This window comes from Chrysochloris asiatica, unplaced genomic scaffold (assembly GCF_000296735.1).
Source record: "Chrysochloris asiatica unplaced genomic scaffold, ChrAsi1.0 scaffold00419, whole genome shotgun sequence".
In the NCBI taxonomy this organism is placed as follows: Eukaryota; Metazoa; Chordata; class Mammalia; order Afrosoricida; family Chrysochloridae; genus Chrysochloris; species Chrysochloris asiatica.
Genome location: NW_006408937.1, coordinates 510,318 through 536,886, shown reverse-complemented (window position 1 = coordinate 536,886; position 26,569 = coordinate 510,318). Strand labels below are relative to the sequence as shown.

At 42.8% G+C, this 26,569-nt stretch overlaps 1 protein-coding gene across 1 annotated transcript in view; it reads left to right on the top strand.

The window, feature by feature from the left end:
- F8 (coagulation factor VIII, procoagulant component) overlaps positions 1–26,569 on the top strand; it is a 121,282-nt gene that overhangs the window by 20,091 nt on the left and 74,622 nt on the right. The window contains exons 2-9 of the mRNA XM_006876855.1: positions 1,007–1,128; positions 5,157–5,279; positions 9,520–9,732; positions 15,838–15,906; positions 17,945–18,061; positions 20,077–20,298; positions 22,710–22,980; positions 23,237–23,408. Of these exons, the coding sequence (XP_006876917.1) occupies positions 1,007–1,128; positions 5,157–5,279; positions 9,520–9,732; positions 15,838–15,906; positions 17,945–18,061; positions 20,077–20,298; positions 22,710–22,980; positions 23,237–23,408 (1,309 nt within the window). The remainder of the gene's footprint in view (positions 1–1,006; positions 1,129–5,156; positions 5,280–9,519; positions 9,733–15,837; positions 15,907–17,944; positions 18,062–20,076; positions 20,299–22,709; positions 22,981–23,236; positions 23,409–26,569) is intronic.

Sequence of the window (26,569 nt, the reverse complement as noted above, 5' to 3'; positions counted from 1 at the left end):
ACTCCCGTAAAGATTTACACCCTCGGAAACCCTGTACAGGGTCGCTATGGGTCGGAACCGACTCGATGGCACTTAACAACAACAACAACAGGAAACACAAAATGCCATTTTGATGTGATGTTAATCAGACTGTAGAATTCTTTGGAGGAAGGGATAGAGAGATGGGAACAGCTTTCTCCAAAGTGTCTAGATCTAGATGGAGGCTCTGTTCAAGAAACAATAGCGTCACAGTTTCGCATTTTTGTTTCATACAGGGTTCTATAGCTTTGGAGCAGTATTTTGTGACTGAGCCTCGTATTTAATTTGTAGATAAGAACGCTGGCCTAACTTTGTCAGGTAGGAAACTACTGTTCACCTAAAAAGGTTTGGACACGAGAAAAATGTTTCAGGAACATTTATATAATTTCTTAATATGCATGATCCTCATTGAAAGGTCATTTTCCCAGTGGTCTTACTAGTCTTCCTAATTTTAGGTACGTACTGACAACATTTGAAGAAGAGGTCCTTATACGATGAAAGTGATAGTGTATCTTATAAACGACATAGAAGAGTGCTGTAGTTATTGCATTTGGTTTCATTATGATTGCCCTTTATCATTTGGCACTGAAACTACCAGCCAACTTGTGAAAACAGTATTCTGGTTAAAAGATGTTCGGGATCTGTCATGGATTCAATGGTGTTCTCCAACAAGCTGTAGTGAAGTCCTACTCCCTATACCTGTCCACTCTGAGTGGACTTTTATAAAAGGGGAGACCAGGTACAGAAAGAGAGACACTAATCAGGGGACAAGCAGCAAAGACATGCCATTGGAAGCGAGGAAGAATCATCACAAACACACTGCTTCTGACATCCAATCACCAGAACAGTGAGACAATACAATGTGGTTTCTGTAAAGCTACACACTTGTGGTAGTTTGATATGGCAGCCCCAGGACCCTGAGACAGCCAAGGAGAGTGGGTTAAAAAGGGTCCACCCAGATGACTATGTTTTTCCTCTCTTTACACAGATTGCTTCCTAGAGTGGCAAGACCTTCTCCATTCAACACTTCAGCCCTGTTCAGGAAGACTGTGTTTGTAGAGTTCACAGATCACCTTTTCCACATCACCAAGCCCAGACCATCCTGGATGGGTAAGGACGTTTATTCATAAAATTGGGTATCTTACCTTTGAGCAAATATTCTCCAATCTTAGGGTGTCATTAGAGAAGGCAGCTGCCAAAGATTTTGACCAAGCCTCTTTGTCACCTCTCAGGGAAATAAGAGAGGAGACTTCTTGTTTAATTCCTTTACACTAGCTAGGAGCTCTGGTAGTGTAGTGGTTACGAATCGGGCTGCGAACCACAAGGTCAGCAGTTCGAAAGTACCAGCTGTTCTGTGGGAGAAAGATGAGGCTTTCTGCTCCCGTAAAGATTTACAGCCTCAGAAACCCTATGCAGGGTCGCTATGGGTCGGAACCGACTCCACAGCACATCACCACCACCACCACACTAGCTAGACTTTTCCATCTTTTTTGTTGGACTTTCCCCTTCTGTTTGTCCTCTAGATGTTTTTGTGCCTCTATCCCTTGTTCCTGGAGTCCTGGGGTGGCACTGTAGGCTAATGCACTGGACTGCAAAGTCGGTTTGAACCACAAGGTCGGTGGTTCAAGCTCACCAGCTTCTCCTCGGAAACCCCATACAGGGTCACTAAGGGTCGGGAAAGACTCAATGGCACTTAACAACAACAATAACAACATATGCTAATAACACTCAAATGTATGTGGCGTGGAGTCGGCTGTGACTCAACAGCGACCTTGATAGGGTTTCAGAGGCTGTATGTTTTTACGGAGCAGAAAACCTCATCTTTGTCCCGCTGAGAGCCTGGTAGATTCATACTGTTCAAAAGCCACTGTGCTACCAGGGTTCCTGAAATAGGCACATGTTGTTGTTAAGTGCCGTCGAGTCTATTCGAACCCATAGCGACCCTGTATAAGGTTTCCAAGGAGCAGCTGGTGAGCTTGAACCACCAAAGTTGCAGTTCAAACGGCTTTGCAGTCTGACGCATTAGCCCACAGCGCTACCCCAGGCACATAGCAGGATACTAAAATGGAGCATTTCCTATCTTCAGTTAGCTCCCGCTATAGCAAGGGCAGTTTCAACCACAGGCTCAGTGGTTTAGATGCTTCCATCCACCAGTCTCTCCTCTGAAATAGAGGGTTGCTATGAGTTGTAACTGACTCAGCGACACTGACAATAACCCAAGTGGTTCTGCAACCCTTAGTCCATCATTCATCTTTAGCTTATATATGAAAGAAGGCGCTTTATATGTCCCCTACACAGTGGGTGGAGGGAGGCGTCTGCTTCATGTCAAAATGTAATGAAAGAGGCTTCAATAGATCCATTCAAAAGACCTTTGGAGCTTGGAAAACATTGAATTGTTTTTCTGGTGTTTGTCATGAAAAAATTCAATCTCTAGGATGGGTAGGACTTTCCCTGGTTGCATAGCAAGAAGATTGGGCTATGTTGCTAGCGTTCAGTGCCATTGAGTCGCTACTCGTAGCAACCCAGTTTAGGGTTTCTGAGGAGCGACTGGTGAGTTTGAACTGCTGACCTTCTGGTTCAAACTGACCTCGCAGTTCTGCGCTTATCCTACAGCATCACACCAGGACAGCCCTTCCACTGTTAGATGTTAGGCAAGGAAGGGAACAGGACTGGTCTTCAGGAAACCCTATTGGAGAAGGCTTCCTTCCATGGCTGATATGGTTTGTACTTCCAGAAATAGAATGGAGTGACAAGCGACGAACTGAAGAGGTAGAGTGGGTATCCTCGTATTTCAGGGGGAGGGGGCAGCGATCTCCAAAGAACGTATAAAACCCACTATGAAAGAAATAATCCGAATTTTGACAGGTACCACACACAAATGTAACATGTATACCAATGCTACATTATCACTGCTGTTTTCAACAAAGACCTGATCCCCATATGCCCTTTTCCCTCCACTGACTACTTGTCCCAAACTTAAGGGTCTGGAGACAGAAAGGAGAGTAGGGTAGGAGCACCAGGACTAGAAGATGGAAAAACACTGAAGTTGTCAACCAAACCTTTTCCTACAGAGATTAGTTGGAGAAATGGAACCTTAAATTGTATTGCTGTTAAGTGCTGTTGGATTGGTCCAGACTCACAGTGGCCCTTATGTCTAACAAAACAAAACAAAACAAAACAACACAAAACAACACACTGCCCAGTCCTGTGCCATCCTTAGCAGTGTTGTTAGTTTGTAACCTATTCTTGCAGCTGCTCATCTTGTTGAGTATCCTCCTTTTTTTCTCTACCTTCCATCCATCATGAGGTCCTTCTCCAGGGACTGGTCCCTCCGGATAACATGTCCAAAATATGTGACAGGAACTCTACCACCCTTCCTTCTAAGGAACGTTCTGGCTGTATTTCCAAGATAGACTTGTTCATTTACATAATTAGTACTAGCCACCAACATCATAATTCAGAGGCATCAACTCGTCTTTGGTCCTTTGTATTCATTGTCCAGTTTGAGCATGCATATGTTTGTTTATTGTTAAGTGCCTTCGTATCACTTCTGACTCTAGTGACTCTGTATAGGGCTTCTGAGGAGTGGATGGTGAGTTTGAACTACTGACCCTGTAGTTAACAGTCCAGTACTTATTTAACCTAGAGTTCCACATGAAAATACCATGATCTGGGTGAGGAACACCTCACCCTATTATATCATAGCTTTCCGAGGCTGGCAGAACTTAGTTGTAGGAAGGAGGGAATTATTAAAAATGTTACATTAGACTAGACTGGATTTGTTTGTTAGTATTTTCAAATGATATTAATACCTGAAAGTGACTAGGCTATATCTGGGATTAGGTCAAGTATAAGAAAGCGATTCATGTTTCCAGCTCACTGAATCCAGTTCATTCAAGAAACTATGCACAGAAAATAAGCAGCTTAATTTTCTTCTTGTTGTCTTTGTCATCGTCAATGTCATGAATATGTATTCAGCTGAACAAGCCCAAAGCACGGGAGTTCATCTTTGACACGTCCTTCTCTCTCTTTTTTTCCAATTTCCAATAATCAATCTATCAGCAAATCCTTTCCACTCTTTCTCCAAAACAAGTTCCAACTTGTTTACTTCTTGTAAAATCCAAATTCATCCACACTTTTGGGGCCTATGAGTTCCTATGTAGTGTATTTCTTGCCTACCTGTAAGCATCTGATTTTCTATTTTTCCCCTGGCCACTTGACTTCCGCCACAAACTGTCACTAACATATGCCAGGCTTGTTCCTGTCTAAGGACTTTTCCTTTGGTTTCATCTGCCTTGAATGCTCTCCCACTAGATTTTTGCAAGTCTTGCTCTCTTGTCTTTAGTCACATGTCTGTACAAATGCTACCTCCTTCAAGGCACCCTTTCTAATCACTAGATTTAAAGTCTCCCCTACTTCTACCTCATCATTTTCTAGCACACCACCATTTGTACAGCGGCTCTAACGATCACATTTTCTTTCTTTTTTGTTTACTTGAATAATGTCTCCAGAACCTGATCTCCATAATCTGCCTTGTTGGTTACTGTTTTAGTTCTCTAGTGTTGATATATAACAGAAATATCACAAATGGGCTGCTTTAACAAATGAATTTACTCTCTCATAGTTTAGGAGACTAGACATCTGAATTCAATGTGTGGACTCTAGGAGAAGGTCCTGGTCTCTTCTGGGGTCTGTCCCTTGGCCATCTTCGTTGGCTTGGCCTCTCTCTTCCCCCACCTCTGCACAGGACAGACTCTTCCACTAATCCTGTCTCATTAACATACAAAGACAACTCGTTTCCAAATGGGACTATAGCCACAGGCATAGATATATTTTGGGGTGGCACAATTCAATCTATAACAACCATGTCTCTCCGGTATTTAGGACAGTTTCTACAAGATAGCAGGAACTCAAATATTTGTTGAATGAATGGATACATTGGGTGAATGACCAGAAAACTTTCCTCCGAGCAACTATGAGGCTGAGCTGATGCTGGCTTCAAGTATACACTGCTTTTGATCAGTAATCGGAGAGATATGCTTCCCTACTATGACTTGGACGCTCACTGTTGTAATAGCAGATTTCCTAGATAGAATGCCACTCTCCAAATCACCTTTAGGGGCTTCTCATTGTTGCAGGACTGCTGGGTCCTACCATCCGGGCTGAGGTTCATGACACAGTCATCATTACACTGAAGAACATGGCTTCTCATCCCATCAGTCTTCACGCCATTGGCATATCCTATTGGAAAGCTTCGGAGGGTGAGTCAAATGGCCTCTTACTATTGTCTTATCACCCTGGGGAGATAAGAGTCAGATGTGCGTGCTGGGGGATGTTGGCAAATGTGGAATTGTAGCCATTTTCTTATATACAAACTTACTAAAAGCTCATACTGATGATAATAATATTGAAGAGAATATTGAGTACAAGTTAGTGAGTGCTTAGAGTCAGGATTCAAATCTAGGCCCATGTAGTTCTAGAACTTGTGCTCTGAACCACTTGTAGACATGTTACGGTACAAGGATTCATATGAATAATTTTGAATGTTGTGTGTGTAAGCTTTCTGTATGACTGGATCCAAGGATTCAAATGGTTCCCTCAGCACCGGTGTCTTTTTCTCACCCTATCATTTCTGCTTTCCTTCCTTTTGGTTTCATTGTTCCTTAGGCTTTTCCAGCATACTGGCAAAGATAGCCACGGGAAACTCAAGATAGTCCCAGTTCTTCCTTTGAACAGTGATCAGGGCAGTGGGGAGAGACTCTTTGTCGACACTTCTCAACGGTAGCTTGCTTACAGGGCAGAGTTGGAAACGGAAAGGGGAGACCATTCCCACCCAATCCATCTGGAATTCCACACAGAAAAAGAGGGCCTTAGTTATTAGAAGACAGGGAAAAGGAGACTCATGCCAGATATACAGAACTATAGGTATCACATGCCTCCAGAACCAAATCTGAGGACATCTTGATTTGAGACAGCCATAGCTGCCCGCTTCTATCAAAAGATTGCCCTAGATTTTCAATGATCTCTGCTTCATGTGGCTCACAGACCTTTTTGATACAAGTGAACATGGTCTGGAAATTAATATGGGCAACCTAGAATGTTGTAAGGAATCCCAGTGTGGCGACATAGGACTAGACTGGTAACCACAAGGTTGGTGGTTCAAACCCATCAGCCACTCATTGGAAGCCCTATACAGGGCCACTATGCTACAGAGCTGATTCGAGCATTTAACAACAACAAAGGAATGCAGCAAAAATGGCTCCTCTATCTATAGCTTCATAGAAAGAAAACCAAAGCATCGAAAGTCAGGAGAGGCAGTAACGAGAGAAAGACATAGACTAAAGCAAACTCAGCTAGACTGCTCACTGATTCCAACCATCCTCTGTGGGCATGCCAATAAGAGAAGAGAATGCACTAAAACCGATCTCCAAACTTCTATACCCCAAATAATCTTATCAGCCCGCACTAAAGCCATTTGCTTTCATTATTAGAATTTGCAAACTTCCTTCAAACCTTTTGAGGACCTGTGTGAACATGAAGCCTGTGTCTCAGAGTTACTAGACGTCTGACGATCTCTTGTTTATTGTTGTAGTCTTAGCATGTTAATATGCCATCTGGCCTATACTGGATGGTATATAGCCTATAACAGATTCAAGAACCGAGGTGGAACAGTTATCAGTCACTTTTTCTGCCTAGAGTTACACATCGTTTCCACCCTTCATTCCTTTACTGTTGTGGTTGTTAAGTGCTGTCAAATCAGTTCTGACTCTTAGCGATCCTGTATATGGTTTCCAAGGGTTGGCTGGTGGATTTAAACCACTAACCTTTAGTTAGCTTCTTGTTAGCAGTTCAGTACTTATTCTACAGTGCCACATGATATTTTCTTAAAGCCTGCACTTTCTGACCACAGTGATTGATCTTGTATTCCATTTCCTTGGCCACAGTTGATTGGACACTTTACTCAAGCTTAGCCAATTAGAGAACTTCCCTCCTTTAGGATTTAAAAACATGTGAGAAAGGATTTACTACTCTTAGGGAATCCTATAATTTTGGGATGAAGGCCAGATGTCTGACAAAATCAAGATCATACTAGTTCAGAGATTCCTTGTGATCTATAGATCTCATAGGAATCTTAAGGGTGTGTTAGTCCTATACAGGTAGTTCTCAACTTATAATGGGGGTCTGTTATAATGACTCCTAAGTTTGTTCTTGCTGTGTCCGACAAGTGGCTATACTCAGCGACCCACATGGAGAAATTAAAACCAAGTAGGGACTCTGGTAGTGTAGTGGTTACATGTCAGGCTGCCAACCTCAAGGTCAGCACTTTGAAACTACCAGCAGTTCTGCAAGAGAAAGATGAGGCATTCTGCTCCCATAAAAATTTACAGCCTTGGAAACCCTGTGCAGGGTCACTATGAGTCAGAACTGAATCCACAGTACTTAACAACAACAACAACAACACTGGGAGTAACAGAGGATTAGAAAAAAAGGAAGACACAAGACACAAAATGAGAATAAACTAGTTGGGACCAGGTGGGACACAGCACTCTGATGGAGATACTGTGACAGCGTCCTACATTCAGCTCGTTTATTATACACACAAATCAAAGGAGAGAGCTGGGGGCAGGGAAAAGATTGCAAAAACTTTTGGTGTATAGATGCAAGCAGTTGTTGTTGTTATGTGCCTGGAGTCGGTTCTGACTCATAGTGACCCTATATAGGGTTTCTGAGGTTGTAAATCTTTACGGGAGCAGAAAGCCTCATCTTTCTTCCGTAGAACAGCTGGTAGTTTCAAACTGTTGACCATGAAGTTAGCAGCCTGATTCGTAACCACTACGCTACCAGAGCTCCTTAGATGCCAGCAGTAAGTGGGACTTAATCAGAAGAATGTAGTTGCTAGGGAAACAGAGATAGGGTAGAGAGATATTTTTCAAACTAAACTGAAGGCCATGGCTGAGTACAAGGAAAGACTTTGTAAATTCCTCGCTCCCTGAGGCAGGCTTTGCAAGTTCCTCAGGGGGCAGCCTGACTTGGGAGCAGCCCGATTTTCTGGACCACAACTGTTTAGTCGCAATCCTTTGGTTAAACTGCCCCCAAATCTGAGACCTTAGGTTCAGCTGCTCCCAACAGTTCTAACATCAGTCAGATATGTTAGCCATTGAAAAGCACATGGAGCACAGCTCTACCATGACACACACAGAAAGTAAGTCATCTGGGAGCGATAACATCAGCAACATTGTATGACGCACATATTAGTGACCATAAGCTGTAAACCAAAAAATCTGGTGGTCATCAGTGAGGTTTACACTTTTTCTACTTGCATAGTTACTTTGCAGGAATCGAACAACGGTGAGGCAAATGGTTTTTCTCTGAACATCTAGGTATGAAATCAGAGAACCAGGGCAAATCATGAGAGACTTAGCTTAGTTGTAAGTCACAGAGGCACATATCAATGGAGTACCACATTGTTGACACTTTCCAAATATTGGCAGAGAAAATGGTGACCAACATACTCTATCCAATAACAATAAGGAGACACAAAAGTTTCCAGAAAATCAGTATGGGGAGATAAATGTTCTAGAATCCATGAGAAAAGCACTGCTTTTCTGCACTGCCCTGTTGGAGAGGCCTTGTCTCAGGTACTATAAGAAGAGCTCCCTGTATGCCGTGGGCTGGCTTGGAGCCCCAGGCAGCATTATCCATCTGGGCAACTGGGAAGAGTAGAAGTGTAGCTATTCTGGTCATTGCCTTTCAATCTTTGCTACATCTGTCCACCGCAATGTGACTGTAAGCGGTGCTGTTTCATTAGCACCGAGCACACACAGTGCCCGGATGTTGACCTTCAGTAGTGCTCCCCACTGAAAAGAGTCAGGGCTTCTTAGAATCCTTGCCATTGAGCCAACTCTTACTCATGGTGGTTCCAAGTGTGTCACGGCAGAGCTGTGCTCCATGAGGTGTTCAGTGGCTGATGTTTCAGCAGGAGATCACCAGGTCTTTCTCCCAAGGTGAGCCGTTTGCATCACCAAGGGTCTCCAGCATTATGGTAGACTTCTATTTTGTAGATCTTCATATCTCCAGTTTGTAACTGAGCTTAGAAAGAGTAAGGACTCAGTAAATATTTTGTTGAATGGATGTTTCTATACTGTATTATCCTTTTATATGTTTTATGTCTTCCACCAGAATATTCGTCCTCTAGGGAAGATTCCAGTTAATCTTTGAAAAAAATCTCTATGTATTATCCCTCCCTGACCCTAACAAGTGCCTATCAAAATGTCTGGGACAAAGTACACATTCAAGATATATTTTTGGAGTTGAGTTGACCCTGAATTAGTAAAATGAGGTGAGAATGCAAATGATGTAATTGGCCAACAGAATCTGGAGATCTCAGCAAGAAGCTAGTTCTCATTACTTATGTTGTATCTATTGTTGAAAATATGCGTTATATGTTTCCTCGAGTGTTCAACAGGTATAGGAAGGACAAGTTTATTCTTCTTGCTTTAGGAGCTGAGTATGATGATAAGAGCAGCCAAAAGGAGAAAGAAGATGATCAGGTCACTCCTGGTGGGAGCCATACCTACATTTGGCAGGTCCTGAAAGAGAATGGTCCAATGGCCTCGGATCCACCATGTCTCACCTACTCATATCTCTCTCATGTGGACCCAGTGAAAGACCTGAATTCAGGCCTCATTGGGGCCCTGCTGGTATGTAGAGAAGGTAAGTCTAAGAAAGGCTGGGTGTACGATTCACCAAAGTACACATAACTGGGTCTATTCATAAAAGATAGCATTCGTATTTTTTCATCTGCATAAGATTTCTTTAGCATCATGCCCATGGACAGGAGAATATACCAGTCTCGGAGAAGGACGATTGTCCTTCCATATACACACAACGGACCTTGACCTAAAACCTGACCTCTTATACAAAGGTTAGCGCAAATGTAAAATCACGAAACTGAAAACCTTTATAGGAGAGCACAGGAGAAAATCATCAAGACCTGTGATTAGGAGAAGGATTCTGAAAAGACCGAACATATAATCTATACGAGAAAAAAAGAAAGATAAATTAGACTTAATCAAAACTAATAGCTTTTGCTTTGCAAAAGACACTGTTACAACAGAGCCCAAAAAGACAAAGCATACCTGGGAGAAAATACATCATAAATGGCAAGGAAGGGACTTTTATACAAAATATATCAAATACTCTCAAAGCTCAACAATAAGAAACAAACAACCCAATTTTTTTTAATGGGCAAAAGATTTGAAGAGATTTTTCACCAAAGAAGATATACAGATGGCAAACGACAAAAGAAAAGATGCTCAACATCACTAGTCACTGGGATGCAAATTAAAGCCACTGTGAGCTGCCACTATATACCATGGTAGTGTTGTGGTGTGTCCTGGATTTGGTTCCGTCTCACCTCTGCCCTGTATAGGGTTTCCGAGGCTGTATATCTTTCTCCTATACCTATTGTTGTTGTTGCTGTTGTTGTGTGCCGTGGAGTTGGTTCCGACTCACAGCAACCCTGCCTAGGATTTCCGAGGCTGTACGCCCTTATGGGAGCAGAAAGCCTCATCTTTCTCCCACGGAACCGCTGGTAGTTTTGAACTGCTGACCGTGGGATTAGCAGCCTGATTCATAACCGCTGTGCTACCAGAGCTCCTTAGAGTAGTAAAAGAATACTTTACAAATCTTTGGCAATATCAAGTAACTAGCAAGAATGTAGAGCAGCAGAAAGTCTCCAACACTGTTGGGCTAGCCAATGGTGTTGCCACATAGGAAAGAGTTTGACAGTATCTTCCGATGTTAAATGTACCCTTCAGTCCTACTCCTGAGTATTTACCCCAGAGAAATGAAAACCTACATTCCCACAAAATCCTGTACATGCATATTTAAAGAAGTTTTATTTGTAACAGCCAAACATTAGAAACAACCGAAATGTCCCTCAATCGGTAAAATGGCTAAAGAAGCTGTAGTGGTTGTGTGTCATGGAGTTGGTCCCAGTTTCCTCAGCAGTAAACGAAAGGCACTCAACAATATGGATGAATTTCAAAGCTATTATACGGACTGAAGAATTGTGGGATGACATAAAGAACACAATGCAGGAAGAAAGCAAAAGGGCACTAAGGAGACAAGAAAAAAGGAAAAGAGAAAAATGGATGTCAGAAGAGACACTGAAACTTGCTCTCCAGATGGAAGAAATGAGGAGGTCCAAGAGGTGAACAGAAAAGTTCAAAGATTGGCTGGAGAAGACAAAGTCAAATATTATAACAAAACATGCAACGACCTGGAGCTAGAAAACCAAAAGGGAAGAACACACTCAGCATTTCTCAGACTGAGGAAACTAAAGAAAAAATTCAGAACTCGACTTCTGTTGAAGGATTCGGTGGGCAAATTATTGAACAATGCAGAAAGCATCAAAAGAAGATGGAAGGAATACACAGAGTCACCGTACCAAAAAGAAATGGTCGATCTTCAACCATTTCAAGAGGTAGCATATGATCAAGAGTCAGTGATCCTGAAGAGAGAAGTCCAAGGTACATTAAAAGAATTGGCAAAGAACAAGGCACCGGGAATTGATGGAATTCATATTGAAATCTTTCAACAAAGTGAGGCAGCACTGGAGGCATTCACTTGTTCATGCCAAGAAATTTGGAAGGCAACTATCTGGCCAACTAACTGGAAGAGATCCATATTCATGCCCATTCCAAAAAGAGGTGATGCAATGGAATGTAGAAATCATCTGGACAATATCTTTGATACCCCAGGAGAGTAAAGTTTTACTAAAGGTAATCCAAAAATGGCTGCAACCATCCACTGACAGAGAACTTCCAGAGGTCCAAATTGGATTCAGAAAAGAACATGGAATGAAGGATATCATTGCTGACATCAGATGGATCTTAGCTGAAAGCAGAGAATACCAGAAAGATGTTTACCTCTGCTTTATTGGCCACACAAAAGCTTTTGATTGTGTGGATCATGACAAGCTATGGACAACACTGCGAAGTCTGAGTATTCCAGAACACTTAATTGTGCTCATGAGGAACCTGTACATAGACCAAGAGGCAGTTGTTCGAATAGAACAAGGGAACACTGAATGGTTTAAAATTAGAAAAGGTGTACACCAGGGTTGTATTCTTTCACCATACTTATTCAATCTGTATGCTGAGCAAATAATCTGAGAAGATGGGTTATATGAAGAAAAACATGGCAATCAGGATTGGAGGAAGACTCATTTTGTCAAAGACTTCATTTTACTTGGCTCAACCATCAACGCTCATGGAAGCAGCAGGCAGGAAATCAAATGACGTATTGCATTGGACAAATTTGTTGCACAAGACCTCTTTAAAGTGTTGAAGAGCAGAGATGCCAGCTTGAAGACTAAGGTGCACCTGACCCAAGCCATGGTATTTTCAATCACCTCATATGCATGCGAAAGCTGGACAGTGAATAAGGAAGACTGTAGAAGAATTGATGCTTTTGAGTTCTGGTATGAGAGGAGAATATTGAAAGTACCATGGGCTGCCAAAAGAACAAAAGATCTGTGTTGGAAGAAGTGGAGCCAGAGTGCTCCTTGGAAGCCAGGATGGCCAAACTTTGTCTCTCATACTTCAGACATATTATCAGAAGGGACCAGTCACTGGAGAGGGATATCACATTTGGTAAAGTGGAGGCTCAGAGAAAAAGAGGAAGAACCCCAATGAGATGGATTGGCAGAGTGGTGGCAGGGATGGGCTCAGGAAAAGCAACAATTGTGAGGTTGGCCCAGGACCGGGCAGTGTTTCATTCTGTTGTGCACAGGGATGCGATGAGTTGGTACCCACACGATGGCACCTAACAACAACAACATACTGAGTGAAAACAGCCAGCTTCAAAAAACTTGATTCCATTTAAATAATTATTGTGATGAAAAGTGCAGGGTTCTGAGTGGGAGGAAGAGGAGACTCCAGAGCAGTAGCATATAGTCCAGAGTCTCTGATTATTTGCTCAACATGCAGACTGAATAAGTATGGTGTAAAGATGCAATCCTGACACACGCCTTGCCTGCGTTTGAATCATTCCGTATCTTCTTGCTCTATGCACAATGACGTGTTCTGGGATTCCCATTCTTCACAATATTATCCGTAATTTGTTATAATGGAGTCCTGGTGTGGCGCTGTAAGTTAATACGCTAACCTGCAAAGTTGCTTTGAACCGCAAGATTGGTGGTTCAAGTTCACCAGCCACTCCTCGGAAACGCTATACAGGGTCGCTATTGGTTGTAATTGACTTGGCAGTGCTTAACAACAACACTAACACAGCCAAATGCCTTTGCGTAGACAGTTAAACGCAGGAACACATCTTTTGGAATTCTATGCTTTCAGCCAAGATCTGATATTGTTCCATGTCGTCTTCTGAATTTAACGTGAATTTCTAGCAATGACCTATTGGCATAAACATTTTTAATTTAATGTTTTAATTAATTTTTGTAAACATTTAAAAATTATATTCAGGAAAATTTCACTTCAGTGTGATATTAATTCGATAATGTTTGCATTTTGTTGGATCACCTTTCTTTAGAATGCATATACAAATATGGATCTCTTCCAATCGGTTGGCCAGTAACTTGTTTTCCACATCTCTTGGCATACATGAGTGAGCGCCTCCAGCATTGCATCCATTTGTTTAAACTTTTCAATTTGTATTCTGTCAGTTCCTGAAGTCTTGTGTTTTTTTTTTTTGTTTTTTTTTTTTACAATGCTTTTTATTCAGCTTAGACTTTTTCATTCAATACCATTGGTTCTTGATCATATGGTATCTCCAGAAATGTTTGAATGTCAACTAATTTTTTTTGGTACATTGCCGTATTTCTTCCATTCTTTTTTTTGATGCTTCCTGCATTGAAATGTATACAGACAAATGTTGTCAAGTGCATTTGAGTTGGTACCGTTTGCAGTTCAAGTGACCTTACAGGGTTGCTATTGGTTGGAAATGACTCAATGGCACTTAAGAACAACAACAACAATGAAACATAACATGGAGAGAATGGAAACACACACATTGGTTCACAGAAGAATCCTCTCAGCCTGTGAAAATTGAATTTAAGAGGTGCTGTAGGATCAGCACTGGACTGTGACCCACAAGGTCAGCAGTTCAAACCTACCAGCTGCTCCTCTGAAACCCTATGCAGGGTCGCTATGGATCAGAAGCAAGTCGATGACACTTAACCACAAAGAGTCCTGGTGTGGCACTGAAGGATAAACACTGGACTGCAAGATCAATTTAAACCTACCAGCCACTCCTCAGAAACCCTATACAGGGTTGCTTCAAGTTGGAACCTGCACTTAACAATCAGTGAAAAAAGGAAAAGCTATTTCATCCAGATGCATGAATGAAGACTAATGACTCTAGCTAAACTTTTGTTACACAGATAGTTATAATTCATAAAGCACATAAATGATAATTTGGTTAGTTTGGTTGCGATCACAATAGGATGGGCTACAGGTGGGGAACAGGTTTTTATTGGCTGATTGGATACAAAGAGTTCCAGTAATTGGTTTCAGGAACTAATTACAGGGCTTTTCAATCATTGGGATCATGAAACATCACTGATAAATTTGACACAGCTTTAGCCAGATATCGCAGGAGTATGTGAAGATTCCGCTTGGTACCACGGTCTCATTTCTCTGAAACATCTACTATCTGATGTGGGAAGCTTCAGATAAGGCCAAGTAATTTTCTTTTATTACATCTTTGTCATGAAGAAACAGTCCTCTGGCCCACTTTCTATGAAAGATTCCTTTCCTTGGAGTGCACTTCACGTCCTGAATGAATTGGAGAAGGAAAATACCCTTCATGTTATGGTTTCTAATGTGGCGCTGTAGGGCTTCTAATGTGGCACTGGACCGCCAGCCACAAGGTCGTCAGTTTAAACCCACCAGTGGCTCCTCAGAAATCCTCTACCGGGTGGCTATGAGTTGGAACCCAATCGAGAGCACGTAACAATGAACAAAATCAGGTAACGAGAGCTTCCCAGGCAGGAAGATCACGGTGGGGAGAATAAAACAGTCAAATCCAGCAAGAATGTTAAGAGTTAAATGTAATCACGCAGTTTGGGTCAAAAAAGGGCTTTATGACTTTCTCATTTACAATATGTCTTGTATACACATACACGAAATGTGATTTTATTGGCTTATATTTCGCATGTCTTCTTAATTTCTTATTTCTAGTCATTTATTTTGGTTGTATTTAACAAATGTGTTGGTCTGCTACAGATTTGGAAGAAATAAATGGTCTTTTACTCCAGTTTTATAAACACTCATATAGAAGACTCTCCTTTTGGTCCTCACCCAAGAAAAGATGTTGATCTTGGTTGTGAGCTGGGGAGTCAGTTCTGACTCATAGTGACCTCGTATAGCGTTTCCAAGACCGTAAATCTTTACCGGAGCAGAAAGTCTCATCTTTCTCCTGCGGAGTAGGTGGTGGATTCAAACTTCTGACCTCGAAGTTGGCAGCGCAGCCCATAATCCACAATGCTACCAGAGCGACGCTCACACCAACCAGGGCGCCAGGTGTGGCACCATAGGATAAGCACTCAGCCTCAAGGGTGGTTTGAACTGCAAGAGGTCTGCAGTTCCAAGGTCACCAGCCGCTGGTCGGAAACGCTATACAGGGTCGTGATGAGTCAGGACCAACTTGACCGACCGCACTCACCACCGCCACCACCACCACCACCTGGGCACCAGATTCTCAAGTAATTGATGGAGTAATGTCTCCACCTAGTGGCAATTTCTTATAATAGGATTTTTGAGTAGAAGATAAATCCTTTCACTTCTTTTTCAGGGAGTCTGGCCAAAGAAAGTCCACAGAACTTGCATGAATTTGTACTACTTTTTGCTGTATTTGATGAAGGTTAGTGAACATCTATTTAAATTTTGGGGTCGTGAAAACAAAATTAACAGCGTAGTGGTTACGAATCGGGCTGCGAACCTTAAGGTCAGCGGTTCGAAACTACCAGCTGCTCCGCGGGAGAAAGATGAGGCTTTCTACTCCCGTAAGGATTTGCACCCTCGGAAACCCTGTACAGGGTCGCTATGGGTCGGAACCGACTCGATGACACTTAACAACAACAACAACAACAACAACAACAACAACAACAGTACTTGTGATTGTATGATGTTACCGTCCAGAAGAGGTGATTATAGAGAGATCATAGATTACATTACTGCTCAGAAATGAAGGAGATGGCGAGAGAAATGAATTCCAAGGAAAAAATGCAACCTAAGTTCCCCTGGCAGTTATGAGAACAGAAGATAAGGAGGGATGGGCTCATCCCCCTCATTAATTCCTCAGTAAAACCTTTTGGCTCCTACTTTGGAAATAGCTTCGCTTATCTCTTACTAAGTGTGCAACCTTGGACAAGTTACTAACCTAGTTGTGCCTCAGGGTTCTCAAATGTACAATTGAGGTAATTCCAGCATCTTTTTCATCGGAATGTGCTTCCGCCCAGTATCACCACCACTGTCCCCAACAGCACAACACCATGACCTTCTGGTCTCCAATCTTACCGTCTGACACTGCTGTCTTTTTCCTTCAGGGACCCATTAGCTCTCTCCTGTATATTTGGGCTTGTTCTTGACGCTCCATTGTTACTATAGAAGCTAGAAGGGAGCATAACACTCCAGTCTTTAAGACTTTGCTTATGCTGTTCCTTCTTCTTGGTAAGCCATTCCCTCCCCCAGGATGATACCCAGTACTATGGGAGCTTCTGACTTTCTGTGATGCTGGTGTTTCAAATGCATCCGTGGTGGTGGGGCTTCCAAAGAACAGACTAGGAAGAAGAGTGAGGTGGTCCACTTCTGGGGAATTAGCCTGAAAACCTTACAGACAGTAGTGGGATGTTGTCTGAGCCCCTCAGGTCGGAAGGCATTCAAAATACAACGGGGGAAGAGCTGCCTCTTCCAAATAGAGTTGACCATGATGCCCCGATTGGAGCAAACCTTTCTGGAACCTTAATTTGTTGATGGGGCACAACTCAAAATGAGAAGAAACAGGTGAAAGCATCCATTAATAATCAGAACATAAGAAGTATGGCTCTAGGAATATTGGAAATGATAAAAAATGAAATGGAACACATAAAGATTAGTATCTTATTAGACACTGTTGTTGTATTGTTACATTGCCATTGAGTCGGTTCCAACTCATAGCGACCCTGTATAGGGTTTCCAAGGAGCGACTGGTGAGTTTGAACCGCGGACCTTGCCATTCAAACTGATCTTACAGTCCAGTGCTTATCACAGCAGGACTCCAGTTCTTTAGCTCTTCTGAATTCCATAGTGGAGGTTGGGAAACTTTCAGGTCCCTGGGATGAATTGTTTGCCTGCTTCCTTTGAGATAGATCAGTAATAAGAGTCCTTATCCTGCTTAGCATGTGAGTCCTGGTGTAGCCCCGTTGGCTAAACACTTGTCCTCAAGGTCAGCGGCTCAAATTCCCCAGCTGCTCCTTGGAAATCATATACAGGGTTGCTATGAGTCGGAACCGAGTTGATGGCACTTAACAACAAGAAGTTATGTGTTATCATTACTCCTTCCCACCAACTGTCATGAACAAATATAAAGCAAAGTTGTTGTCATCAAGTCAATTAGGAGTCATAGTGCTTCCGAGAGGGTAAATTTTTATAGAAGCAGACTGCCACGTCTTTCTCCCGTAGAGAGGCTGGTGGGTTTGAACTGTTGCCCTTTCAGTTAATTGCTGATTGCTTTAACCACTATGCCACAAGGGTTCCTCATGGTTAAATACAGGAAGGAGGAATCGATTTGAAAAAAAAAAGTCTGCCTTTTAGTGATTGTTGTCTTCCACCCCTGACAGGAGGGTGAAAAGGGCAAAGGGCAGGTCAGTCAGTCAGGAGACAGATGCTTACCTTGCTCTCTCCACCTCCTCTCTCGTCAGGGAAGAGTTGGCACTCAGGAGCAGATGAATCCTTGGCACAGGGTCTGGATGATTCTTCTACTGCGTCCTGGCCTAAAATGTATACAGTTAACGGCTATGTAAACAGATCTCTGCCAGGTATGTACACACCTACTCAAGAAACCTCAGGGTCATCCAAAAGCAACATTCATGGAATCCTGGCCTCTTGCGAGTCTTACAGAGGCTGGTTCCCCCTCCAGTCACCTGAAAATATACCTAGAGCTCACAATCAGAGTTTTCTGGCCTTTTGTCTAAATATGAGTGGACAACCAAGACATTTAAGGAAAATCTGAAACATTACCCACATATGAAAAATAAAGGGGAAAAAAATCTTTGAAGAAAGAGAGTTAATCAAAAGCTCTATTTTTCTTGTTCAAGAAGATACTGCAACCCTAAGCCAATAACAAGCCTTTAGGAAAAAGAACGTGCTATAAATCTTACAAATATGACAGTCAGATTACAAACTCAGTAGAATGTAGTATATGGAATAGAGACAACCTCTGAGAAATGAAAAGGAAGAGAAAAGAGAATATCTTGTTAAACAGGTTTTAAAAAAGAATCAGAGAAATTAAAGAAGAAAATGTTCAAAATGCACTGATGAGTGTTCATATAAAGAACTGAAAGGCTGAATAAAACTTACCCCCCCCAGAATGAAATTTCAGAGAACAAAGAATAAAGATGAAGTACTGAAAGCATCTGCTTGGAGGAACAAGCCCCCTACAAAGAACTGAGATTTAGACTACGGTATAATGGAGCAAACACTATGGTGTTGGAGAAGAATATTGACAGTACTATTGGCTGCCAGAAAAAGAAACAGATCTGTGTTGAAACAAGTGCAGCCAGAATGCTTCTTAGAAGTCAGGATGGCCAGACTTCGTCTCTCCGACTTTGGGCATGTTATCAGGAGGGACCAGTCCCTGGAGAAGGACATCACGCATGGTGAAGTTGAGGGTGAGTGAAAAAGAAGAAGAGCCCCAATGAGATGGACTGGCACAGGGGCAGCAGCGATGGATCTCCAATACAGCAACGATTGTGAGGACGGCGCAGGACGGGGCAGAGTTTCATTTGTTTGCTATGAGTCAGAACCAACTCGATGGCACCTAACAACAACAAACGGGGAGGTGACATTATTGGTGCCTGTGGTGTGGTGAACTAGCGAATGTCTCTTCTAGCCATAGCCTGTGTTTCTGTATGCTGGGCTGAGTAAGAGAAGGTGGGAGAAGATACTGATAGGCTGACATGATTCAGCTGTGGAGGTTAGCAGAGTTCACTGTAATTGTGAAAACTTGGAAACTCTCCCACGGGTATGAAATGAACCATTTCAGAAGTAGGAGCAGGTATTTCACTATCATCAAAGAAGCAGAACCAGGAATGGAGCATGTCTTTTGGGCCCCGAGATCCCTGTGCACTGAACCTTCTTGACCCAGGAACAGAAAGCTGTGACCCCAGAGCACAAGGTAGAGCAGTGGGGGGTCCCAGCCCATGCCAGCGCAGGAAGCTTGCTTGTAGAGTGGGGTGCCTCTAGGTACTTCAGTGGGGGAGCTAACTTTGCTGACCCACGGAGCTAGAGCTGGTGGAGTCACGTGTCCTGTGGGCATGTATCAGCAACTGACTGGAACAACTGTGCCCTAAGCATCTTCTGATCCTGTATTGTAACCTGTTAATTTCCCTAATCAACCCCCTAACTGTGAGTAGTAGAGAGTTGTGGGAGGTAAGGAACTCTGGACAAGGATGAAGGGATGACTGCAACCTACTTGGTGTGGGCCATGTGGGTTTAATGAACTACTCAGGTGGCGAACTACTCACCATCCTCTACTCTACAGATATAATGTCCTTCTCTTAAGGACTGGTCCCTCCTGAGTAGTTCATTAAACCCACATGAGAATGTGATTGGTTGTATTAGTCTGGAATCTGAGGAGAAGTCTGAAACAGAGTTACAAGCCTAAACAGCTAACAGCTGCAGGTGATGATGGGCAATGTCCTTGTAAAGTTAGGGTCTAAACAAATCTAACATCCAAATGTGTAAGGTCAATTGGTTCATCTTGCACTAGCAAGTGATTTCTGTCCCAAATTCTCTGCATTTTCATCACGGCTGTCTTATTTTTAATGTGCAGGTCTGATTGGCTGTCACAAAAAGTCGGTGTATTGGCATGTGATTGGAATGGGCACCAGCCCTGAAGTACACTCCATCTACCTCGAAGGCCATACATTTCTTGTGAGGCACCATCGTCAGGCCTCACTGGAGATCTCACCAATAACTTTCCTGACTGCTCAGACACAGCTGATGGACCTTGGCCAGTTTCGAATGTTTTGTCATATCCCTTCCCACCAACATGGTAATAGACTATTGATGGCTCTACTTTCAGTGGAATTTCCAGGAATATAGTGTTAGCTTGTCAGGTACCACCAACTGGGTTCTGACTGGTTGTGCTCATATATACACCAGAATGAAACCCTGCGCAGTCCTCACAATTGTTGCTCTGATTGAGCCCACTGTTACAGCCACTACGTCAGTTCAGCGCACTGAGGCGCTTCCTCTTTTCACCATCCTCTACTCTACAGATATAATGTCCTTCTCTTAAGGACTGGTCCCTCCTGAGAACGTGGCCACAGTATAAGAGATGAAATCTCACCAGCTTACTAAGGAGCATTCTGTATACACTTCTTCCAGTATAGTTTTGTTTGCTCTTTTGGCAGCCCATGGTACTTTTAATATTTTTTCTTCAACACCATAGCTCAGATGCATCAATTTTTCTATGGTCTTCCTTATCCATTGCCCAATTTTAGCATGCATATGAGGTTATTGAAAATACCATGGCTTGGGTCAGGCATATCTTAGTCCTCCTCAAACTGATGTCTTTGCTCTTGAACACTTTAGAGAGGTCTGGTGCCGCAGATTTGCCCAATGCAATACGTGTGTTGAATAAAGTGGCACTATAGAGTCAGAATTATTTCAGACCTCAACTAAGATTCCCTGGTCTCAAGTTTCCAGGGTGAAGATTAATTCTTGAGTATGAAAAGTTGGAATATCAGGGCACCTGTTGAATTTGTTGTTCAGTGACTGTGCTAAATGGAAGGAAAGAACCGTGGGCATGAGTAAGGTGGGGAAAATGAGGAAGACAGTGTGTCTTTAGTTTCCCAGATATCAATTAGACTCCAATATCAAAGAAATGCAGATAGCAGCTTTAAAAAAAAGTCTTATGAGAAATTTAAGGAAATGGGAAAAACAAAACAAAACAGCACTGTTAGCTTTCAACCATAAGGGCTTTGAGGTCTCTGTAGTAATGCCCAGAGCAGTAAAATACCAGAAAAAGAACTAGAGGTTATTACAGGGCTCAGTTTCATGCACCAGACATCTGTGTACAAGCCGGCGGCGCTGTGTAGATACCTGGTAGGGGTGGGAGACAACCTGGGGAAACTGAGGGCCTGTCTGTCAGGACACAGCATGTGCTGGGGAAGCACCATGGCAGTGGACATGGGTGAGCATATGTGAGGCACCGCATGAGGTTTTCAAAGACTACTCAATGGAGATTTTGCAAAGTGGTAAACTCCCTATGTAACGACATTGGGATGATGGTAGCTACAGCTTGCCATTACTGTGAATGTGACCTCATTTGTAGTTACAGGCTGTGAACAATCAGGCTGTATGATCATTTCACCGCACTTTCCTTCTGATGTATTTACTCTCATTCAATTTGACAAGCCCCTTTCTCCACTCATCTATAGTGGTCCTTGAGGGCTGTTGGAGAACAGTGTTGGGGAGATCTAACCTTTCATGTTTAAACGCACTCATTTGTTCTGATTGCTCTTATATGAATACTCTCTTCAGGTTCCCTGGTTCTCTTAGAAGAGATTTGATCATTTCATACGCCCACTATCTTCCCTTTATAATCTAGGAGTAATTTTACTTATAGTTCCTTGTAGTCATTAAGCTTGGCATCTCCTCTTCCCATCTGCTATGTAACGTTTGTGGGAGTTTTGACAAGGTGTTCCGGGGACAGTGTGTTATACATGGTGAGTAACAGGAAACAGATAAAATTGAAGAGCTGGGTGCAAACAAAGCCTGCTAGGTCATCTACTCACGTGCAGTTCATTAACAAATCTACTTCGAGCCTGACTTCCATTTCAGAGAAGTTTGTGTTTTGTTTTGTACATTTGACCACTTCTCTCACGCTACCTTACTCCTCACTGCGCAGTAAATGGCTCTTGTCTTCATGGATTGTGAGCAAAGCCCTTCGTGTTTAGATCCAGACCAAATTATGTCTAAAGCCTAGTTGTTGTTTGATGCTCCTGAATGTAAAGGAATTTCCCTTCTTAGGAGTACTTGATCTTCAAAACAGTTCTATGGGAGAGATAGGGCAGAGATGAGCAATTATCATCCACATTTTGTAAAGGATGAGAACTTGTGATTACCTTGGCCTGACCTTGGCTTCCAAATGCTGAAAATATGCATTCCTCAAGTCTCCTTGTTTACAATGTGGATGTGAGGGAGTAACAGGATCAGAGCCAGTTCCAAAAGGGAAATTCTTACATGTATGCCAACAGAAAACGAGTGAGTTTTGAAAAAGCAGGGACACATCTGTTGGAGAGGAATCAGGCCGACTACTACCAGATATGTGGGCAATGATCCATGTAGAAGAATGGCAAAAAGGGGAGTCTTAAAGTCTTAAGAGAGAGCCTTCAAGTCGTCTCCAGAGAGCAAGCAAATCTTGTAGCAATCTGACATTCTTGGGTTTTCTGAATCCAGATGGCATGGAAGCTTATATCACGGTAGATAGCTGCCCAGAGGAACCCCAAGTACGGAAGAAAACTGACAAAGATGAGGAGGACGATTATGACGATGACCTTTCTGACTCTGACATGGATGTGCTCAGGTTGGATGATGGTGAGGACGCTGCTCCTCCCTTTATGCAAATTCGCTCTGTTGCCAAGAGGCACCCGAAAACTTGGATCCATTATATTGCTGCTGTGGAAGAGGACTGGGACTATGCCCCTTCAGTTCTTCCCTCCACTGACAGGTAAGCAGTGTGTCTCTCAAAGAGTTCTTCCCACATTTTCAAAACAAATCTTTTGCATCATTTGCATATAGAATCAAATGGCAGGGACAGTTGACATGTTTGGAACCTAACGTAAGTCAGCATCAAGGTGTGCCGTGTTTTTCACTCACTTTTTTCACTTATGAAATCATATCAACTGTTCAAGTTGAATTTAAGCTACCTGTCTTTTACCTAGAATTTTCCATCCCAAACGCTCATCTTTTTCTCTCTCCTACAGAAGCTATCAAAGTCAATATTTAAGCAATGGCACTCAGCGCATTGGTAGAAAGTACAAAAAAGCCCGATTCTGTGCATTCACCAATGATACCTTTCAGACTCGAGAAGCTAGTCAGTATGAATCGGGAATCCTGGGACCTTTACTTTATGGAGAAGTGGGAGACACCTTGTTGGTAAGTTCAGGGAAAGATATGAGATTGTTGTTGAGTACTTATGCACAGCAGAAAGAAACACTGCCCGATCCTGGGCCAACCGCACCACTAGGGTTGTTGTTGTTGTTGTTATGTGCCGTGGAGTCGGTTCCCACTCATAGCGACTCTGTACAGGGTTTCTGAGGCTGTAAATCTTTACGGGAGCAGAAAGCCTCATCTGTCTCCTGCGGAACAGCTGGTAGTTTCAAACTGCTGACCCTGAGGTTCGCAGACCAATTCGTAACCACTACGCTACCACCACTACGATTAGGGAAGGAAAAAATTGTCTGGGCGGTTTGTTGTTGTTGTTGTCAAGTGCCATCAAGTCGGAACCGACTCATAGCGACCCCATGCACAGCAGAACGAAACAATGTTCGATCCGGGGCCAACCTCACTACCGCTGCCACACTTGAGTCCTTCAATGATGCCACCTGGCCGATCCATCTCGTTGGGGGTCTTCCTCTCTTTCTCTGACCCTCCACCTTACCCAGCATGACATCCTTCTCCAACGACTGTTCCCTCCTGACAATATGTCCAAAGCAAGAGAGACGAAGCTTAGCCATCCTGGCCTCCAAGGAACACTCTGGCTGCACTTCTTCCAAAACAGATCTATTGGTTCTTTTAGCAGTCCATGGCACTTTCAGTATTCTCCTCCAACACCATAACTCAAAGGCATCAATTCTTCTACGATCTTCCTTATTCACTGTCCAGCTTTCGCATCTATGTGAGGTTATTGGAAATACCATGACCTGGGTCAGGCACACCTAAGTCCTCAAGCTGACATCTCTGCTCTTCAATACTTTAAAAAGTTCCTGTGCACCAGATTAGCCCAGTGCAATATGTCGTCTGATCTCTTGACTGCTACTTCCGCGAGTGTTGATAGTTGATCCAAGAAGAATGAAGTCCTTGACAACTTCAATCTTTTCTCCATTGAGAAGAATGTTGTTTATTGGTCCAGTGGTGAGGATTTTTGTTTTCTTGACATTGAGATGTAATCCATATCGAAGGCTGTGCTCTTTGATCTTGATCAGTAAATGTTTTAAGTCCTCTTCACTTTCAGCAAGCAAGGTTGTATCATCTGCATATCGCAAGTTGTTAATGAATCTTCCTCCGATCCTGACGCCACATTTTTCTTCATAGAACCCAGCTTCTCGTATTATTTGCTCAGCATACAAGTTGAATAAGTATGGTGAAAGAATACAACCCTGTCTCACACCTTTCCCAATTTTAAAACATTCAGTGTTCCCATGCTCTGTTCAAACAACTGCTTCTTGGTCCAGAATACTCATTCTGGAATACTCATACTTCTCAATGTTGTCCATAGCTTGTCATGATCCACACAATCGAAAGCCTTTGCGTAGTCAATAAAGCATAGGTAAACATCCTTCTGGTATTCTCTGCTTTCAGCATCGGACATCATCATCGGACATCAGCAATGATATCTCTCGTTCCACGGCCTCTTCTGAATCCAGCTTGAACCTCTGGAAGTTCTCTGTCAATGTATGATTGTAGCCGTTTCTGTATTACCTTGAGCAAAACTTTACTCGCTTGAGATATCAAAGAGATTGTCCGATGATTTCCTCATTCTGTTGGGTCACCTCTCTTTGGAATGGGCATAAACATGGATCTCTTCCAATCAGTCGGCCAGACAGTTGTCTTCCAAATTTCTTGGCAGAGATGAGTGAGTGCCTCCTGTGCCGCCTCACTTTCCTACCCGATCCGCCAGCTTACCTGGATGGTTTCGAGTTTCTAAAATACTCCATAATTGAGCCTTGTCCCTAGTTGGCATATCTTTTTAAAACGTTAGAAATGTTACAAATAAATGCTGATAGTAAAACATCTGTTAGTATGTAGAATACAAATTTAAGGTCACCTAGTAAAACTGCCACTTTTCTGAAATACTGCAGTCTTTGAGATATCTATATGGAGTCCTGGTGTGGCTCTGTGGGCTAATACGTCAGACTGCAAAGTCATTTGAACTGCAAGGTCAGTGGTTCAAGCTCACCAGCTGCTCCTTGGAAACTCTATATAGGGTTGTTATGGGTCGAAATCGACTCAATGGCACTTAACAATGATATATGTGTGTGTATATATTTATATTTATTTATACACACATACATAGAGTGTGTGTATGTGTGTGTGTGTGTCCTGGGGTGGCGCTGTGGGTTAATGCACTGGACTGCATGGTCAGTTTGAACCACAATGGCGGTGGTTCAAGCTCACCAGCCACTCCTCGGAAAACCTATACAGGGTCACTATGAGTTGGAAACCAACTCAACGGCATTTGACAACAACAATATGTATATATTGTTCCAACTCATACTGACCCTTTATAGGGTTTTCAAGGCTGTAAATCTTTATGAGAGCAGAAAGCCTTGTTTTTCTCCAGTGGAACAGCTGGTAGTTTCGAACTGCTGACCTTAAGGTTAGCAGCCTGACTCGTAACCACGACACTACCAGAGCGCTCTCTCTCTCTCTCTCTCTCTCCTTTCATAACTTTCCCCATTAATTATATAGTACATGAGTGTCAACGAACTCTGGCCTATGAGCTAAATATGACTTTTGGACAGTCTATGACCTTATGGATGGGTTTAGGACATTCTGTGCCCAAAGAACAAACCAATCTGTGTTGGAAGCTGTACAGTCTGAATGCTCCTTGGAAGCTAGTATGGCCAGACTTCATCTCTCAGACTTCGGGCATGATATCAGGAGGGGCCAGTACCTGGAGAAGGACATCATCCTTGGAAAAGTGGAGGGTCAGCGAAAAAGAGGGAGACCCCCCTAAAGAGATGGACTGACACAGTGGCAGCAGCAGTGGGCTCAAGCATAGCAGCAATTGTGAGGCGGGCACAGGACTGGGAGGTGTTTTGTTCTGTTGTACAGAGGGTCGCTGTGGACCGAAACCAACTCCATAGCACCTAATGAAAATAGCAGCTACAGTGAGCTGAGACTGGATTTCACAATTGTGTGTGTGTGTGTGTGTGTGTGTGTGTGTGTGAAATAACATTTGGCAGTTCAGTCATTTTATATGCAAAATCCAGTGACATAAATTTTATCCACCAAGATACGCAACCATCACCATCATTCATTTCTACATCTTCAGTTATTTGAACAGAACATGAGAACACTGAATGGTTTAAAAT